General features: G+C 38.4%; 1 protein-coding gene across 3 annotated transcripts in view; it reads right to left on the reverse strand.

Annotated features, from left to right (window-relative positions):
• The window catches only part of TET2 (tet methylcytosine dioxygenase 2), a 143,419-nt gene that overhangs the window by 83,031 nt on the left and 38,954 nt on the right, over positions 1-21,434 (reverse strand). The window contains exon 2 of one of the 3 annotated variants that reach the window (XM_070372062.1): positions 16,227-16,373. Coding sequence is in view for 1 of the 3 variants with exons in the window: in XM_070372061.1 (XP_070228162.1) it covers positions 16,195-16,208 (14 nt within the window). In the remaining 2 variants the exon portion in view is untranslated. Of the gene's footprint in view, positions 1-16,086; positions 16,374-21,434 lie in introns of those variants that run through there. The other 2 variants (XM_070372061.1, XM_070372063.1) reach the window with 2 other exon arrangements.

Below are 21,434 nucleotides of genomic sequence, written 5' to 3' on the forward strand. Positions count from 1 at the left end.
TCATAAAATATAATGAAATAATGCCATTTGCAGCAACACAGATGGACCTAGAGATTATCGTATTAAGTGAAATAAGTCAGACAAATATATGATATCTTGTGGAATCTTAAAAAATGATACAAATGAACTTACTGACCAAACAGAAATAGACTCGTAGACATACAAAACTTCTGGTTACCAAAGGGATAAATTAGCAATTTGGGATTAACAGATATACACTATTATATATACAATAGATAAACAATAAGGAACTACTCTATAGTACAGGGAACTGTATTCAGTATCTTATAATACTCTAAAAATGGAAAACAATATGAAAAATAATAGATATATGTATAATTGCACCACTTTGCTGTATACCTGAAACACTGTAAATTGACTATACTTTGATTAAAAGAAAATTTTTAAAGTACTCATTGCCTATAGAATGAAAAACAACACAAGAATAAATATTGCAAATAATGACAATAGTCAAGTGAAGTATAATCTGAAGCAATTTTTATTTCTTTTTCTAAATAACTTTTTGTTCCAAGAAGAAATTTAAACTTTTAAAAATTTCTGAAAAAATGATAATGAATACAGCACATCTCAAAATACATGCAAGTTAAAATCGCTCAGTCATGTCTGACACTTTGTGACCTATGGCCTATATAGTCCGTGGAATTTTCCAGGCCAGAATACTGGAGTGGGTAGCCTTTCCCTTCTCCAGGGGATCTTCCCTACCTAGGCACCCAAGCCAGGTCTCCTGCATTGCAGGTGGATTCTTTACCAGCTGAGTCTCCAGGGAAGCCCAAAATACATGAGCTGTAACCAAATTATTAAAACTAGAGTCTTAAACTCCTTTTATTGACAACACAAAATAAAATAAATGACTTAGGTATTCCAACCAAATAATTTAGGAAAACAAAACAAACGTAAGTGAAAAAAAAGAGCAGGGGGAAATTGACAATAATAAGAGAATTAATAATAAAAACCTGTATATTATACTTAGTAAATGAATTTAAGTGTAAATTCTTAGAAAAGATAATACAGTGGATAGAAAAATCACTCATGCAATTTTAAAAAATAAATAAATACCTAAGTGCCATATCTATAGATATAGAGAATATTAAAAAAATAATAGAATGTCATATACTTCAGACCAATAAATTAGAAGACCTAGCTAGACTGGTGTTACAGGGAAATACACATTGCTAAAATCAATTCAAAGGAGTTACAATGTCTAAATAAATTTCAACTTTGAAAAAAAATTTATACTTTTGGAATATATATAACCTTTAAACTTTTCAAATTATTGTTCTGCAATTAGACCCAGAGCTCAAGTATTCCCACAAGCAATACCTTTCAGTTTTCGAAGAGACATCTTACTTTTATCTCTCTTTCTCTCTCTCTCTCTCTCTCTCTCTCTCACACACACATACACACACACACACAGGAATTCCCTGGCAGTCAAGTGGTTAGAACTCTGAAAGAAAGTGAAAGTGAAAGTCACACAGTCGTGTCCAACTCTTTGTGACTCCATGGACTGTCCATGGAATTCTCCAGGCCAGAATACTGGAGTGGGTAGCCTTTCCCTTCTCCAGCAGATCTTCCCAACCCAGGGATCGAAATCAGGTCTCCTACATTGCAGGTGGATTCTTTACCAGCTGAGCCACAAGGGAAGCCCCAGAACACTGGAGCGGGTAGCCTATCCCTTCTCCAGGGGATCTTCCTGACCCAGGAATCAAACCAGGGTCTCCCGCATTGCAGGCGGCTTCTTTACCACTGAGCTATTTGGGAAGACAGGACACTGAGCTTGGGGGGGAGAGAAAAAAAGCATAACTAAAGTTCACCCCATTAGAAAGTTATTCTGAATAACTGACAGCACTTTTCTTCTGTCTACTGCTTGCCTAATATTATACAATGTCTATAATTTTGGGCAGTACTAGCCCACTATTCATTCAAATATATCTGTTAAGTGCCTGGTATGCACCAAGGATTCAAGATTCTTGTCCCTGAGGAAGAGAGTTGCTTTAAGCACCAAAGAAAACACAGTGGTTAGTTTCCTGAAAGATCATATACGACATGCTTTGGAGACATAGAAAAGACAGGGGATAAATTTATCTCAAGGAGTTGGGATGCCTTCACAGAGATTATATATTCCTTATTATGTTGAAAATTTACTCAACTCTTGCTGAAAATATTTCCTCAGTTGTTAATCTGAGTCTTTTTGGTATTACCTACTGCTCAGCAGCATCAGTACTGCAGGTAAGAGCTCAGGTACCCGTGCACTCCTCTCTGTGTGATGAAATGTACTGACAAATATACAAAGGCCTTTCATGGACAGAAGCACATCCAATTCCCAACTGTTCACAGTATTCCTTAGGATAGCTTTTAAAACTAGAAATATTATTTTCCAGTAAATTCAAAGTATAAAACCCTCACCTACCACTCCTTTCCAAATCTTCTAAACAAATTTGGTTTTATGTATTCTGGTATAATTATATAGGCCAAATATGAATTTATATGGTCTACATAAGAATGGAAGTAGTTCTTCACTAAGTATAACACAGTCATATGGCACTACTTTTATCATATAAACTTATATAAAATGTTTCAAAATAACTAACTGGATGTTTTTAGTATTTTTCCAGCTCTCCTCCTTGTTTAGTAATCATTATCGATCCACCAAACATTTATTACCTAACATGTGCCAAGCACAGTGTTAGGAACCCTAATCTAAGAGAGAAGTCCAAGTACTTCATGAGCTCAAACTCCACTATGTCATTTTCAGTTTGCAAGGATAACTATGAAATCCAATGTTTCCAGTGACATTTCTGAGAGGGTTTCACTAAAAAATATTTGGCTAGGTATCCAACTCTATTTGATCCTTTTACTTACTCATGTTCTATTTTGTTTCAGAAAATGTTTGTATTTGTGAGTTTCATTTTGCCTGCCACAGTAACAATCAGCCTGTCTTCAAAATAAAATCTTTATGGTGTTAACATAGTATCCACTACTCTTTGACAGTAACTCTACCACAAAACTATGGAACCTAAAGACAAAGAACTCTTCGATAAATTATAAATAATAATAAAAACCCAAGCTTTGCTATAAAAAGAGAATGTGGTTCAAAATAAGGGCTTAGTGTGGCCATTAACTAAAGTTATGATATTACTAAAACTACTAAGTGTTATTTAGAAGAAACTAAAAAACTATTGCCTTTGAGAAAACCAGAATTTCAGAGAAGAAAAACATTCACTAAAAAATAAAAAAATAAGTGATTTTTAAAAAATCTTTCCAGTATTTAATATTAATAGTTAAGGGAGAAGATTTAAAAAATAAAGTATGAATTACAGATTTTCCTTTAATAGAGGCAGTCTGTAGCAGTGGAAATAGAACCACTGTGTATTCAGAGGATTGAACAGGCAGATCTGTGCCACAGTAATTCATCACTCCGCCCTGAAGCAGTCATCTCATCTCTCAGAAGACTCGGGCTTATCAATGATAAGGGCTAGGAAAACACTATCAATAATTTGATTTTTATTTTATTTTCAGCATCAGCTATCCATTAAGTAAGATTAATATATGTTTGCTACTTATCCACAGTTTTTGCAAGCTTTCTATAAAACTGAAGTTTGAAGAGATAGCTATATAAGTACATCTTCATTATATTTATGAGTCAGGGAACCAGTTCTTCTTGGACATATATCTATGTTTACAAGAAGTCAAAGAAGAGAGAAGATGGGAGTGGTTGCTATCTCCTAAAATATACAGTTAATTTCTCTGGTCACACAAATCTGGAGGACAGGAGATAGTAACCCATAGATTCTGGATGAAGATGTTCTGGGAGGGATTCAACTCTAGTCCCAACTTGGAGGTGACTTTTTATTGCTTTATATAGTTTGCTTTAATAATTCATAATAAGTAGCCTTGAAACCCTCTCAGTGAAATGAAGTTTTTCTTTAAAAAGCTCACAAAGAAGAAATACCCCCACATAAAAAGTTCCTGGTTTAAATATTATCAACTGATGGTTTTAAAATTTACTAAAAGCTACTGAGCACTGCAATGGGAATAAAAATAAGCATTGCACCAAATGCACTCACAATTTATCACTTTAAAAAAACAACACTTTTTGCCTCAATATATATTGTGTTGATTACTATCAATGAATGGAAATACAGTCTTAGACTTTCCATAAAATTTTTAGGAAATACTTTATATTAAATAGCACAAATAAGATATGTAAATATGAACCACTTCAACAGGAAAGCAGTTCTTCTCAATTACATATTTGAAGGGAAAATGGTGCCTTTTTTGAGGAAGAGATAATTTTGCCTTTAAAGGCAATTCGTCTAACTTTTAAAATATATCAGTGGTACATACAATGGGATATTACTCAGCCATAAAAAGGAATGAAATAGTACCATCTGCAGAGACATGGATGGACCTAGAGACTGTCATATAGAGTGAAGGGAGTCAGAGAAAAAAATATTGCTTATATGTGGAATCTAGGAAAATGATACAAATGAACTTATTTTCAAAGCAGAACCAAAGACACGGATGTAAAGAACAAACGTACGGATACCAAGGGGGGAGAAAATGGAATGAACTGGGAGATCAAGATTGACATATACCCACTACTATGTAAAAAATAGATAACTAATGAGAACCTACTGTACAGCACAGGGAACTTCATTCAGTGCTCTGTGGTGACCCAAATGGGAAGGCAATCTAAAAAGAGGCGATATATGTATACATACAGCTGATTCACTTTGCTGTACAACAGAAGCTAATGTGACACTGTAAAGCAACTATATTCCAATAAAAATTAATGAAAATAAATAAAAATATATCAAATGGAATGTTTCAAAGTTAAACTCTTAATTTAAAAGTATTTAAATGATTTAGCTAAATACTTGAATTTAAAGAAGAATTTAATTCTTCTCATTTTTCTGGGGTAGAAGGATTCAACTACAAAGATTTGTAATCAGAGTATTATCGAGTGTCTCAAGTCATAATAGCATCCCTGCTGGCTCAGACGGTAAAGAAACTGCCTGCAATGCGGGAGACGTGGGTTCAATCCCTGGGTCAGGAAGATCTGCTGGAGAAAGGAACAGCAACCCACACCAGTATTCTTGCTTGGAGAATTCCATGGGCAGAGGAGCCAGGTGGGCTACAGTCCATGGGCTCACAAAGAGTCGTACACAACTGAGAAACTATCGCTTTCCTTTCACTTTCAAAGTCATAATTGTCTCATGTACATAAACCTTAGACCTTGAACATAAAACATAAGTACCATGGTAAAGTCAAACTTCTTTCTTATTTTGATGAAAAGTATGACATGAGTGTGTCTGTCTGTGTGTGTATATACATGCATGTGTATGTGTGTATATATATATGACACATGGTCTCTGAACTCCTGAACAACAGGAAGCAGTGTTCTCAGAAAGGGAGGAAAATGAAAAATGGTTTAACAAGCTGGAGGGAGGAAATGAGATTTAAATGAGAAGGTAATTAGACAAAGGTTGAATAAACATATAACAAGCAGAGATGTAGCAGGATTTTTTAAATTAATGTATCTTTTACTACATTCACAAAACAAAACTCTACAAGAAAATTTCAAAATAGAAATAATTATTGAACTGAGGCTTAGAGAAGTAACAGTGGAAATCTAAAGCTTACATTTCCCCCCGAATGTCCTCTGAAAACAAATTCAGTTTTTCATATCAATGTCAGTTGTGCATATCATATCTTGTGACCTTTGTATTCTAATAGGATATAAACCACACAGTCCCAGGTTTATACTGTCATCAAGAGTATTATCTGCTATTGCTGATAAACTAGTTTAATGGAAAAACAGTCTACCAATGGGTCAAAGATGTGAAGTACATTATCTGCAGATCCAACAGGAAAGCATTTTTTCTCTCTCCCTGTGCTAAATTGCTTCAGTCCTGTCCAACTCTTTGCAACCCCAAGGACTGTGGCTCATCAGGCTCCTCTGTCCAAGGGATTCTCCAGGTAAGAATACTGGAATGGATTGCTATGTCCTCTTCCAGGGGCCCTTTCTGACCCAAGGGGCAAACCCATGTCTCTTATGTCTCCTACTTTGGCAGGTGGATTCTTTACCAGTAGTTCCACCTGGGAAACCTGTATTGTAGGTGGATTCTTTACCATCTGAGCCACCCTCTAAGGGGTTGGGAAGCCCTAAGTAAAGGCAAGTTCAGTTCAGTTGCTCAGTCATGTCTGACTCTGCGACCCCATGAACCACAGCACGCCAGGCCTCCGCGTCCATCACCAACTCCTAGAGTTTACCCAAACTCACGTCCATTGAGTCGGTGATGCCATCTAACCATCTCATCCTCTATCGTCCCCTTCTCCTCCTGCCTTCAATCTTTCCCAACATCAGGGTCTTTTCAAATGGCAAAAGTAACCACAGTTCCAAAAGTGAGACAATTGCTTCTACATGTTCAAGCCTACCTTCTAATATACCCTTAAGTTCATGGTTCATCACTGGCCCAATTCAATGAGGTATCACCTCACACCAGTCAGAATGGCCATCACTGAAAAGTCTACAAATATCCATAATAAATGCTGGAGAGGGTGTCGGGGAAAAGGGACCTCTCCTACATTGCTGGTGGGAACGTAAATTGTGCAGCCATATGGAGAACAGTATGGGGACTCCGTAAAAAGCTGAAAATAATTCCCATATGATCCAGCAGGGCTTCCCAGGTGGCACTAGTGGTAGGGAATCCACCTGCCAATGCAGGAGATGAGAGAGACATGAGTTCAACCCCTGAGTTGAAAAGATCCCCTGGAGTAGGAAACGGCACCCCACTCCAGTATTCTTGCCTAAAAAATTCCATGGGCAGAGGAGCCTGGCAGGCTACAATCCATGGGGTTGCAGAGTCAGACACGACTGAGCGCGTACACACATATGATGCAGGAACCCCACTCCTCAGGATATATCCAGAGAAAACGCTCATTTGAAAAGATACATGGACCCCAATTTTCACTGCAGCACTACTTACCATAGCCAAGACGCAGAAACAACCTAAATGTCCATCAACAGAAGAATGAATAAAGAAGATGTGGTACATACATGCAATGGAATATTACTCACCTATACAAAAGAGTGCAATCATGCCATTTGCAGCAACATGGATGGACCTGGAGATTACCATACTAAGTGAAGTGAGTCAGAAAGAGAAATACCAATGTCATACATTGTAAGACTGACAAAAATGATACAAATGTACTTACAAAACAGACACAGATACACAGACACAGAAAAGAAACATGCTTACCAAAGGGGGGGAGTGAGAGGGTAAATTAGAAATCTGGAATTAACAGATATACACTACTATATAGAAAACAGATAAACAGCAAGGACCTACTATACAGCACAGGGAACTATACTCAGTATCTTTTAATAACCTATAATGGAAAAGAATCTGAGAGAGGAATATATTCGTGTGTATATAACTGAATCACTTTGCTGTACACCTGAACTAACACATTTTAAATTAACTACTTTCCACTTTAAAAATGTATAAAATTAAGTAAGGGAAAAAAATCTTTTGAGACCATCTGGTTTTATACTTTTAGTAAATACATATCAAAAGGCTATACATTTTTCTGTTGTTGTTCTAAATAAAATACATTTAAAATGCCCAAGTATTCAATTGTGCATTTGATGTGGAAAGTTTATTTACCCTCCTCTGAAGCTATGAATTTTAATAAACATGTCACTGTTTGGTTAGGGAACCTAGAGCTCAGAGGTCTTTCCTGAAATGCTCTCTAGAGATCCAGAATATTGATTTAGCCCTGCAAGCTTGCATACATTCCCAGCGATGTCCTCATATCATCACAAGGCACCTGGATATCTCTGCCAAACACATGGCTCCCACAAAAGCCTACATTCAAAAGTACACTGACCAACCTGCCTCCTCTCCCCTGACGGTGAAAAACAGAACAAAATAAAAATCTGCTGGGTCAGAAAATCCATCATCAACTAAACTTTCTGGAATTTTCAAGACATTTCCTGTGTTTATGTCTCATCAAGCAAGGTCTTGAGTGTGTTTATTCTTTAAAACTATCACCCAATAGACAGCATATATTATTCATAATAGCTTTTAAATTTCTCTTCCTATGGTGAATCATTTGTGTTAATGAGTACTCCTGTAATCAGAATATTCTTAATGTCTCCCAAAATAGCCAACAAATCCCAATTGTAATCAATTTACTTAGGGTAGTATACTTCAGGGATACTTCCCAGGTGGTGTGGGTGGTAAAGAACCCACTTGTCAATACAGGAGACATACGAGACACGGGTTTCATCCCTGGGGCGAGAAAATCCCCTAGAGAAGGGAATGGCAACCTCCTCCAGAATTTTTGCCTGGAGAATCCCTTGGACAGAGGAGCCTGGAGAGCTACAGTCCATAGGGTCACAAAGAGTCAGACATGATTGAAGTAACTTAGCACGCACTTTTAGAGAAGGCAATGGCACCCCACTCCAGTACTCTTGCCTGGAAAATCCCATGGACAGAGGAGCCTGGGTGGGCTGCAGTCCATGGGGTCGCGAAGAGTCAGACACGACTAAGCACCTTCACTTTCACTTTTCACTTTTATGCATTGGAGAAGGAAATGGCAACCCACTCCAGGGTTCTTGCCTGGAGAATCCCACGGATGGCAGAGCCTGGTGGTCTGCTGTTTATGGGGTCGCACAGACTCGGACAGGACTGAAGCGACTTAGCAGCAGCAGCACGCGCTTTAGAGAAAAAATACATAACCATCAAATGTTAATTATGCAAGAGATAGTTACTTTTGGGCTTCCCAGGTGACACAGTGGTAAAGAATCCACCTGTAGTGCAGGAAATGCAGGTTCGATCCTTGGGTCAGGAAGATTCCCTGCAGAAGGAAAGAGCAACCCTCTCTAGTATTCTTGCCTGGGAAATCACACGGACAGAGGAGCCTGGGTGGGCTACCGTCCACCGAGTGACAAGAGTTAGACCAGGACTGAGTTGCCCCAGGACTGAGCAACTCAACAACAACAGTTACAGTTGAGTATCTCTGAGGTTCAAGTTCTGAAATAATGTAACTCTGTATACAAAATTACCAAGTCTAGACACTGTAAATTGTAGACACCCTCCCAGTTCCTCCTCTGCCCCATTCCCACTTAATGGGCAGGTGTATCTATTTGAAGGAGCCAGAGAGAATAACAAATAATAGAAGATATGATCACAAAGTGAATTCTTTCTTCTGAAGAGTGTGATTAAGTGCCTACTATGTAACCAAACACTGTATAAAATGTTAGGCATGGAAGATAAGACAGCCTTTGTCCTAAGGATTTCAGAGAAGACAGGCACATGGGACTATATTAAGTGTGATGTCTGAGGGACAAGAAATGCCACAAATATGAGGATGTGCTGATAAGAAATCTGAGCTGAGGCTTTATGGGAAAAGAACAGTTAACCAGGAGAGGAACAACAAGCATAAAGACTTGAATGTGCGAAATATAATGTTATGTTTAAGACCTATAGTTAGGAATAATTATACCATACAATCTGAGAGACAGTCAATATGGTGACAGGAGGCTGAAGAGTAATCAAGAGCCAGATAAGGAATGTCAAACACAGAGTTTGATCTACTTCTTATAGGCCAGTGGTTTTCCAAGCTGAGTTCTTTAAATAGCAAGAGTTCACAGAGCTCTTCAGAGCCACACTGGCTGAAAAGGGGGTAGGTAGGTGGCCCTACAAGTCCCCACATTGTATCCATTTCTGCACTTACCAAATGAACTTCATTTTAATTGTAACAACTTTGAAAGGCAGGTGTGTAGGGAGGGGCATGGGTGCTTTAACAAAGTTTGCCAACAGACATCTATCAAAGGGTAGTAAGAAGGAGTATACATACTTATGGGCTTCCCTGGTGGCTCAGAGGTAATGAATCTGCCTGCCAATGCAGATGTGAGTTTGATCCCTGGATCAGGAAGATATCTTGGAGAAGGAAATGGCAACCCACTCCAGTACTCTTGCCTGGAAAAGAATATGGACAGAGGAGCCTGGCGGGCTACAGTCCATGGGGATCGCAAAGAGTTTAAACAAAAACAACAATAATACATACTTATATCTGCATTTAAGAAAGAGCACACTAAAGTACTTTACATTGACCAGTGGGGGTGGGGGAGGGGGAGTGGAAAAAAAGAATCAGAGGGAACAATTAGGAAATGATTAATTCATGGAAAAAGGAAATTAAGAGTGGTAAGAATGAGCAGAGAGATGTGGACAAGCTGGATTTGTGGGTGTGAGTGGAAAAGAAAGTGGTAGACATTCCTGCTTAACACGTGCACTGTTCTCAAAGAAGAAAGAAGCAACATGGCCAGAAAAATTTAAGGAAAGATGTGTGTGTACATGTGCATGTGAGAGGGATTAAAGATCTGGAAAAGATGGTTAAGGTATTTTCTTGGTTGGTTGGTTGGTTGGTTGTTTTTGTTTTGCATTTTTAAGTCCCCTCAACTCCACCACTAACATTCAAAGGACTGTATGTGTTCTTGGTTGAAAATTACATGAGTGCATGCTAATATTGCTTCAGTTGTATCTGACTCTTTGTGACCGTAGGGACTGTAGCCCACCAGGCTCCTCTGTCCATGGGATTCTCCAGGCAAGAATACTGGAGTGGGTTGCCATTTCCTATTCCAGGGGATCTTCCCAACCCAGGGATCGAACCCACATCTCTTATGTCTCCAGGATTGGCAGGCGGGGCTTTTTACCATCAGTGCCACCTGGAGGACACATTATAGACATACACGATGACGTTAATTATGTGATCACAGATTCTCAGAAACCTGTTACTTGTTCTCTCCATCTTTTCAACATGAAAAAAGCCAAGATTACAAATTAATTTCACACTCTGAGGAGAAGGTTTGGTGAGATTAACATCTGTAAAGACAGGTAAACATTTCCATTGTCTTTAGTTGCATTGCAACTTTCAGAATACAAAGCGTTTTCACCAGACTCTTTCATTTATGCTTAAAATATCCTATGAGATCAATAGAGGCAGCTGATACTTCACCTTTTGATAGGGAAACTGAAATACAAGAATGGTGAAAATAACTTTCATAGGGTGCAGTCTATTTTAGCATGGCTGACTCGTTCCAAACTCACAGTACGTGTCATCGTGGACAGGCACTGATGGCCAAAGTGTTACAGTGCTATTTGTGAATTCAGGGACTGCCAAAGTTCTCAGCAGAAACCCATGTCTTCCAGAATTCACTCTCTTGGGACATAGAGACTATGAGACCAAACTGGGCATTGGACAAGTATAAGACAAGACACCACAGATAATGAAGATTTCGCTTTCATATGGTTCAGTCATGACTTGTACTATAATGTGCATGTATAATGGAGAAAGTAAAGGAATGTATACAGAAAGATGTGTAGCACTATTGTGAATAGAAAACTAAAATTTTCTCTTTTAAGTACATTTCTGCTCCTTTGTTAGAAAGTTTCATTTTATTAAAAATAAGAACATATTTAATAACAGATGGGTAGCAAAATAATAGTTTGAAGGGTGCAGTTTGAAGAGCACTGCATTGCATGATCTCTAGGGTCTTTTTTTTTGTTTAAAGTCTTATGGTTCAAAGGATAAATTGATCACATCTGTCAGAACAATGACAATGAATTTCAGTTTATAAGACTGATCTAAAAGGAAGGGACGTCTGAAGTGTTCATTTTAAAAATATGGGTGAAAAAAAAAATAAAAAATAAAAATATGGGTGGTGATTTATATTTAGGATGACAAAAGGCATTTTTCTTTAGAAAAATAAACAGAAAAAAGGTACAATGATAGAAATAACTGTTCCATCTCAAACTACTGAAAAGACAGAAAGATGTTTTAAATCAGGAAACCATAATCACCACAGGTGGGAGAATCTAAGCATATACGATGAACCTCTTCTAGTTTTACCAATGCTTCTTTGACCCTTTCTAAGCAACTTAGATCTGTTTCATGTGAGAGTAAATAAAAATGTCCACATTAATTAGAAAAAGTGGTATAAGAATACGAATAGGCAAATCCAAACATTCTAACTCTGTTCTCCACAAACGATCTGGCAAAATACAAATCACTAATATTTCCTACAGAAGGCACAGGGAGCAGAGGCAGGAGCTGTCAAGATGGAGACGTGGAGCCAGTCTGGGTTCTGCCAGTTATTAGTGACATGGACTTAGGGAAGCCATACGTCACCTTTGGGTACCCTATTTCCTATAATGGCCACACTTCACTGGTCAATTTAAAACTTGAAAACATTTCTTCTTAATCTCTTGTGTGCAATTAAGCAGTTAAATCATTTTTCTTTAAAATATATCAAACCTATCTTTCCTTTTCTGTCTTATCTCTTACCATAATCCATGTTTTCAACCTCACTCCTCAATGACTCCAACCACTTCCTGCATCTCCCTACTCTTCTAGACTTTTAATAATATCACTGAAGACCTGAATTTACCATGTTACTTATCTGCTTCAGCTGTTCCTCAATATTTATATGAGAGCAGGTAATAATCTTTAGACTGCCCTTAGAGTTTTACAAAAACTGACCTCACTGATCTTGCCATCTTCCCATCCACGACTTGCCAACTCTGTGAAAAGTTGTCTGCCTGTTCCTTTTTCCTAGTGCACCCCTGCCTGCAAAGCCAACATCCTAATTTTATTCCACCTCATGCTATTTCTCATTTATTTCAGTCCACTGGTATATCATTCCTTACTGTTTTATTTGTTTTATGGCTGATGATGTGAGGCTGTATGACTGTGAACTGTATAAAAATAATTTTAACTAGAACTTTTACTTTGGAGTTTTTTTTTTAAGCTTCATTGAGGTATGAATGACAAATAAAACTAAAATATATAAAGTATACAATATGATGATTTGACCTAGATACTGTGAAAGCATTTCCCCCATCAAGTTAATTACCACTGCCATCACGTGACGTTTAGGTTCTTGGGTTTTTTTTGGCGAGAACATTTAAGTTGTACTTTCTTAGCACATTTTAATTATACAATACAGCATTGTCAACTACAGTCACCACATTATATATTAGATCCTCAGATTTTATTTATCTTGTAACTGAAGGTTTGTACCTTTTACCAACTATCCAAATTCCTCCTCGCCTCCGAGATCCAGATCACCACCTTCCTTCATGAAGTCTTCTCTACCTGTTTTAGTCTAGATGTACTTTGCCATTCTCTGAACTTCCAAAGTTCTTATCTGTATCATTCACTTGGGTACCTGGGCAAACGTTTATTGGTAATGCATGAAGAAGCTGTACATGATGTTCTCATTCTCTTTGAATCACTCCGAAAAAAACGCTCTAGAGGCTTTGTGGTATTTCCCCTCTACTGGAAACACTCTGCCCCCATGTAACTTTATGGTATGAGCGTATTCCTTTTTCATGTTTTTTACTCAAGAAGTAATTTTATCCTGATGTCTTTTCTGACTACTCTGTCTTCAATTACTAACTCACTATGCCTCCAATTTCCTTTTTCTGACAAAATGCTCATGCTTAGTATTCCCTGATATTCTATATGGTATGCATTTGTATTTATGTCTGGCTCGGATGGGGGAGCCTGGTGGGCTGCCTTCTATGGGGTTGCACAGAGTTGGACACGACTGAAGTGACTTAGCAGCAGCAGCCCACTCTATAAACAAGGAAAGACTCTTGTCTGTTTTGCTCATTAATATGTCCCTTCCTAAAGAGTGCCTGGTATTTGATAGGTGGTCAAGAAACACTTTTTGAGTGAATTCATTATTAAAAAACTAAAAGCAACATTAGTAATAGTGATTAATAATAATAAAAAAAATGTTACTATACAATTGGGAACTTACTATGTGCCAGGCCCTGAACATATTATCCATATGACATTACACAATTCTATTATTATTTAACTCTGACCTATTTTCCTCCTTGCCAAATAAAACAAGGCTTAAAGAGGTTAAATAACTTTCCCATGGAACACACAGCTAATCAACATTACTAAAAATAAGCCCCAGCTTATTTACTACTGAAAATAAGTCCTAGGCTGAGCTTACCAAACTGTAAAAAAACTAAATGCAAAATTAGATTCTTTTTGGATATGAAGGAAGGACTCCTTCAGGAGTGACCTGAAAAAAAAAAAAATAACAGCTAATATTTTAATCTCCTGTCCTCTTTTCTTTCTTTTTTAAAAAAATATTTATTTGGCTGTACTGGGTCTAGCTGCAGCACGCGAGATCTGGTTCCCTGACCAGGGATGGAACCCAGGTCCTCTGCATCGAGAGCATGGAGTCTTAGCCACTGGACCACCAGGGAAAGCCCTGTCCTCTTTTCTTGTTAGTAATTTATCTTATGCTTTCCCCTAAACTTTCATTTTTCCTTACTTATCCACCCGTCACCTCCAAGAAGAGAAAATCTTCTGACTAATGTTATGACTTGAGATAAAAATTTTCTTAACGTATGTCTCAGTTCTCATGTTAAAGCCAAACACAGAAAGAATAGCCACAGTCCCCACAGTGAGGGGCAAAGCATTCACTCAGGGAGGAGGGGAAAAGCAAAGAAAGCTTTATTCATAATTACCTAAGATTTTCCAGTATGAGAGGGGAAAGAGGAAGTCTATTTTCAGTGACAATGATTACTCTAAAAACATTAGCATGCAAGGGGAAAATTTTCATTCTGAGAGTTACCACTGTGCTGAGTTCTCTTTCCCTTACATGGTGACTTAAAATTCCCAGGGCAGAGAGGTAATCTAGGCAGATGCACTTGCCCTGTGTCTTGAAAATGGCAATATCCAGGAATCATGGGAGTTTAACTGAGGACACGTTGGAAAGGATTTCTCAGCACCAGGTCAGTCTCTAAGAAGTATCAAGTGGCAGAGTGGATACTTATATCCTCAGGCATCTGTAGTGAGGGCAGAGATTAAGCTACACAGGCTTTTTAGAAGATTTACTATGCTGAATGCATAAACAAGACTCAGTGAAACTAAAGCAGAATTACCTGCTAAAGAATTATAGATGAAAAAAAAAAATCTCATTCCCCCTTTTCTCTAGCTAACCTGTACTTCCTCTCCTACAATGCATCTACAATTTAAACAAGCAAAGGTATATACAGTAGAATTCATTCTATTATTCATCTTAAGGGCTTCCCTGGTAGTTCAGCTGGTAAAGAAACCGCCTGCAATGCAGGAGACCCTGGCTTGTTTCCTAGGTTGGGAAGATCCCCTGGAGAACGAATAGGCTATCCCCTCCAGTATTCATGGGCTTCGCTGGTGGCTCAGATGGTAAAAAACATCTGCCCGCAGTGCAGGAGCCCTGGGTCTGATCCCTGGGATGGAAAGATACCCTGGAGGAGGGCATGGCAACCCACTCCAGTATTCTTGCCTGGAGAATCCCCATGGACAGAGGAGTCTGGCAGGCTACAGCCCATGGGGTGCCAAAGAGTCAGAAACGACCCAGCAACTAAGCACATTTATTTTGAATGTTTCTGGGAAAAAATAAATCAGCTCCCTCCTTCTGTATGTCTATATAAAAGATAGTGATCTGATTAAAAAAAAAAAACACACCAATGAAAAAACCTTTAGGTTGGGATGCTCATTAACAAAATTAATTGATCTTTATTAAGATCAACTATAAGAACATAATGAAAAGGGTGTCTTTCTCTTTGTCCGTACCTCTATTTGCATTTTTCAGAAAAAATCAGACTCTTCTGACATCTGTCATTCTAAACTTTAGTTCTCAGCTAGGTCTAGGAAGCCAAACTGTCATGAAGCCCAGCTGCTCAGGCTCAAGAGATGCTCACTTCCAGACCAGTAAATAACCATAAAATAGCATTATTCTGGTCTTCAACAAGACTGAGACAAAGTAGCCAGAGGTGAGATAAGAATGGAGAAAAGAAACACTGTAACAAGTGGTTAAAGACAAGAACTTTCTCTGTGCTTACTGTATTTGAATGGTTCTCATTTTTCTTTTACTAAGATATCAGACATTAAGAATCTGATGAAAACCTTCCTTTTCTCCAGAAGAAAAACAAAAAAACCGTATATACTTAAAAGTCAGCACACAACTTTAGGGGATTCACAGACCTTAAACTCTAAGCCATGCATTGTAAGCGTAGATAATAGAGGCATTTGAGAGAGTACGAAGCTGGAGACTGGACGAGAGGTGGACCGTTCAAGTGAGAATAAACATACTTGCAAACTGGCATCACTGTCGCCGGCCTTACCAGCAGCTCTGTCCCTCACTGCACCTCCTGGGTCATGGCCTGCTGGCTGCCGCTGAGCCCATCTCCTGCTTCCATGTGAGGTAACTCAACCAGGAGCAAAGGCAAGTGGACAATCTTGAGAGGGTCTGCTGCTGAATGGTGGCCAGCCTGGAAAAGATGAAGAGTTTAAACATTTTTAAGAGCTAAAAGGAACTAGGCATGCGCATCTGGTATGAAAGCTATGATGCAGAGTTTAGAGGTTTTAGATGCCTATAGTTAGGTATTTCCCCACTGTGCCGTTGGCTCTGAAAAATTTCGGGGTTTAAGGATCTTTCCCAAGGCCATCAAAGTCTCAATGGCACTATAATATATGTCTAATATTTGCGGAGCAGTTTGCACTACCAAAGCACCTCTGCCCATGTCAGTCTGTGATCATCACATCTTAACTGTGATTACCAATTAAGTTTGAGAACCACTGGCTTCTATTATTTCACTGGTTGAAGCCAATAGTTCTCAGTCTTGGTTATAATTATCACCTGGGTATAAAGCTGAGGCCTAACACTCAGAGGTTCTGATTTGTTGGCCTAAAAATGAAACCTTATTCCCCAAGTGTTTCTAAGGTGCAGCCAAAATAGAGAATCATTAAAGTCCCTGTACTTGTTGAGATGTAGCACTAGCTTAACTCACCTATAGCAGATGTTTATCCCAAATACACCACATCAAGGCCATGTTCTAAGTGCTGTGGAAAAGGTAAAGAACTATAACATGCAACCCAGTGCTCAGGGGCTTTAATGTAGCTCGATACATACTTTCAAAAGATCACATGATAAGATAAATACTTAAAAAATATAACCAAAGTAAGGCTTCACTGATCAAAGATGTAGTGAAAATCTTGGGTGCTATAAAAATGAGAGATATCCATGCACTGAAATGAGAGGAAAAGTTTAATGCATGAGAATAGGCTTCTGCTGAGTTTTAAGGCAGGATGAAATTCAGAGAGCAGAACAGGGAGAGAGCATTGTTTTCAAGAAAAGACACAGTTGCAAGAATATGCAAAGCAACTTTAGGGGGACTAAAAAAAGCCCATTCTGAAGGAAGGGTTTCTATAAAATAGCCTTAGGAGAATCTGGAGAGGAATTTTGAGCCAGAATACAGAGTATTGGTAAAATGGCAAAGGAGTTGGACCACTTTCCAGAATATCTGCAAACAGTATCTGAAATAGTACTGGAAGCTGTTGAAGGCTCACGTCCCAAGAGGTCTTAGTAAATTTACTAGGTTCTTAGTGATGCCAGATACTGTGCTAGAAGTAACTAGATATGTTAACTCATTTAACACAAACATCTGGAAAGGTAGTTACTCTTATCCCTATTTTACAGTCAGAAGGGAGGTCACTTACTTTTCTCCATTACATAGCCAGAAACACTAAGCTGAGACTGGGGCATGCTGTTTCTTCAGCAACACGGCATCATAAAAGTCAATGTAGTAAGACTGTCATGTCTCAATTAAAAATTAAGAAATAGTTCATATACCATAGAAGTCATCATTTTTAAGCACATAATTCTACTTTTTGTCTCTAAGAATTTGACTATTCTACGTACTTCATATAAGCAGAATCACATTTGTCCTTTTGTGACTGGTTTATTTTACCTTGCATAATGTCTTGAAGATTCATTCATGGTGTAACATATCAAAATTTCCTTCCTTCTTAAGGCAGAAGAGTATTCCATTATATGCATATAACCACATTCTCTTTTTCTATTTATCTGTTGATAGACACAGATTGCTTCCACCTTTAGGGTACTGTGAATAATGCAGCTCTAAGCATGTTTGTTCATTGTTTCTAAGTTTTTGTATGGACATATGTTTTCAATTCTCTTGGGAGTAGAATTCCTAGGAGTGAAATTGCTAGGTCATAAGATAATTTTACATTTAACCTTTTGAGGAGCTGCCAAACTGTTTTTTACAAAGTCTTTGCCATTTTACATTCCCGTCAGCAATTATATGAGGGTTCCAATTCTTCCACACCCTCACAAACACTTGTTATTGTCTGTCTTTTTTGTTTGTTTGTTTAAAGCCATCCTAGTGAATGTGATGCAGGAGAAGATGCAGAGGCTTGGGGCTTCCCCAAGTGGCTCAGTGGTAAAGAATCCATGTGTCAGTGCAGGAGACGCAGGTCGATCCCTGGTCCACGAAGATGCCACATGCTATGGAGCAGCTAGGCCCATGCACCACAACTATTGAGCCTGTGCGCTAGAGCCTGGGAGTTGCAATTACTAAAGCCCATGCAGCCCAGAGTCTGTGCTCTGCAACAAGAGAAGCCGCTGCCATGAGAAGCCCATGCACTGCAACCAGAGAGCAGCTCCTGCTTGCTGCAGTCAGAGACAAGTTCACACAGCTGGAGACCCAGCACAGCCAAAAATAGATAAATAAATAACATTGTTTTTTTAAAAAAGATACTGGCTTGTTGCCATAGTCCAGATGTGAAGTGATAAGTCTGAACAGAAGGGTGGCAGAGAAAATGAAATAAAATGATAAAGTAGGGAAATATTACTGATTGAGAAATGGGTGGATATTAGTAACACTGTAGATGTAGGAAGAAAGACTCAATTATAGCAATAAAGCTTTGGGTTTGGTTGCCTGGAAGAACGATGGTATTAATTGGAAAAAAAATTCTATAAAGGAATTTGAAATGACAAAATAAACTTCTGACATGACATATTTGAGGAATCCATGTATTCCAAATAATTATTACAAGACAAGTACAGTTCAGGAGGTTAGGGTTGGAGACAATGAAACATTTTGTCATTTTAGAAAAGGTCAAAGAAACAATGGTAAGAAGAGGGTCTTTGTCTGTATATCCTTAGATTCCTAAGGCTGGGTTTAGCAACTTATGGACCAAATATTGAGGAAGGAAGGAAACACTTGCCTTCCTGTTTTCTGTTTAAAATAGTAATGTAAAACCTAAATGGTTAATGCATTCTCAGAGTAAACTCAGAGTTTTATCAGAATGTAACTGGTGTAAGATTTTTATCTATACTGTAAGGCATTCGGGACAGCAATGTCCTTGGCCCAGAATGGTGTGAGCGGGCTGAGTGAGACTATTCTCTAAAGACCAGCCCAAGGTGGGGGGCCCTAGAGAAATGCATGTCACCATGAGCAGTTATCTGACTGGCTGGGAACCAAGCTGGCAAATCATCAAAGAGACCATGAAGTTCCAATTTTCTATGCCCCAAAAAGGTCCTTTATAGAAAGAGGCTGACCCAATACATAGAATGTACACCTGTAAGAGGCCACAAGGCTCCTGTCAGAACACAGTTCCTCACTGACCAATGGTCTTGGCTGTGTTCAGTCTTGGAATGTCTCCAACATGACATCATTCAGGAATCATTGCAGTGATGACTCATATACTTGGGTACAGGCTTTGAAAGAGAACCTTAATAATACTATTTAGGATGCTATGGTAAATACTCTTAAAGCAAATACAAAACAATATCAATCTGCTTATATATTGAGTTTTCCCTCTGACCTGATATACTGAGATTATAAAGAAAACAAAAATCATTTAGAAGGCTAAACAGGCATGAAGGATAACTGCAACCAGACAAAAATCAAGGTAACACTGCCCCCTCGCCCCCCCCCCCACCACCTCCCACTGCAAACCAAGAGCACATTGAAATTTTCTCACTCCCATCCATATTTTCAACTGAATGAAATAAATCTCACAGTCAAAATCACTATCTTTCTAAGGATAATGTGGTTCTAAGACAGATTTTTCTTTTGTCTCCCTAGATTGAAGCTTATTCTGCTATTTTATCTTCATCAACTACTCACTGTTTCAAAAGGATAATATCCTTTTGCAATATTTTCCAGAGTGTAGATGAAAAAAATAACAGTGGCAATAAAAACAGCTGAGATTTACTGATTGCATTCTTAGTCATTTAATCTTCAAAATACTGTCAGTCATGTCCGTTAGCACACACTTTGTAGGTGGCAGGCCTCCAACAGCTTATAGGAGATTCAGGGAAGAACAGAATTCTTTTTGGTGAAAGGTAAGTTACTCTGTACTTCAAATACGAGTTAGCAGACACTTTCCTTCAAAAGCGGAACCAAACTTTTCTTTACGATCAGGATGTACACATCAATGTACACTATGCATTGTATATAGAAATCTTTCTTTGCGGTCTCATATTCATTCTCCTTCCAATAGACAGAGATTTCACTGATCAAATCATGAGATAAATATTTCCACAGCAAACAGGGCACTATGCTCATGCTGCTGGATCTAGCCCTTCCTTCCCCCTTTGTGCTACTCAGCCACCTTTACTGTGTGTCTCTACAAAGTTTCCCAGTGATAGGTGTTTCCTTCCTGTTGTCATGCTGCCTGGGCTGCCTCCCTGCTGGACATGAGCCTTCTCCGGGTCTGAAAGGGGTCAGACTGGATGTCCACTGAACAGCAGGTTACTGACCTCAGCAGGATATCCCCAGGACTCAGGTCTCCCCACTCTTTCCTCTCCCTTCTCCCCCTCCCCCACCCCAACAAGCCTGGGCTCAGGCTCCCTCCCTCTCTCTCTTCAAGGAAATGATCCCCACTGCAAGGTGCCCAAAGGGAAGTGCTATTTCAGAATGTCAGCTCTTTGGCAGCAATGTTTGTTCTAATAAAGCTTTAAAAAAAAAATTCACTACAGCAGTTAAAGCTCTAAGAAGAAAACTAAAGGAAGTCCTCGTGTATATTTTCTCCTCACTCTTCCTAACACAAAGTAGTAACTCCAAGGAAAAATTCAGTAAGCATTTACAGAACAAATTCCACTAAGATAAAAGTATACATATATACACCAAACAAGACTACTGTTCCTAATGAACAGTCTTCATAGAACTAAAATTGCCAAATAAAGCTGAAACATTAGGCAGCAGTTATAAACTTTTTGACATAGTATTTCTATTGCACAAAAACATTAGGTACCGTGTCCTAATTTGTTACAGGTATAAATTCATTTGGCATTGGCGTTGTGTATAGATTATCAACATATATACCTTCCAAAAACAAACAGGCAAACAGAAGTTATGAGGGAATAGATATTCTTAAACACCAAGATGAAAAACCCACATTAAAAAAAAAAATACTGAGTAAAAATCAAGCAGAACAAGCTTGATTGTTCTGTTCCAAACCAGGTTTAAGGTGTTATGATTCTATGACTTAAATATGGTCTAATTTGATACAGATGTAACAAA

Source organism: Bos mutus, chromosome 6, assembly GCF_027580195.1.
Source record: "Bos mutus isolate GX-2022 chromosome 6, NWIPB_WYAK_1.1, whole genome shotgun sequence".
In the NCBI taxonomy this organism is placed as follows: Eukaryota; Metazoa; Chordata; class Mammalia; order Artiodactyla; family Bovidae; genus Bos; species Bos mutus.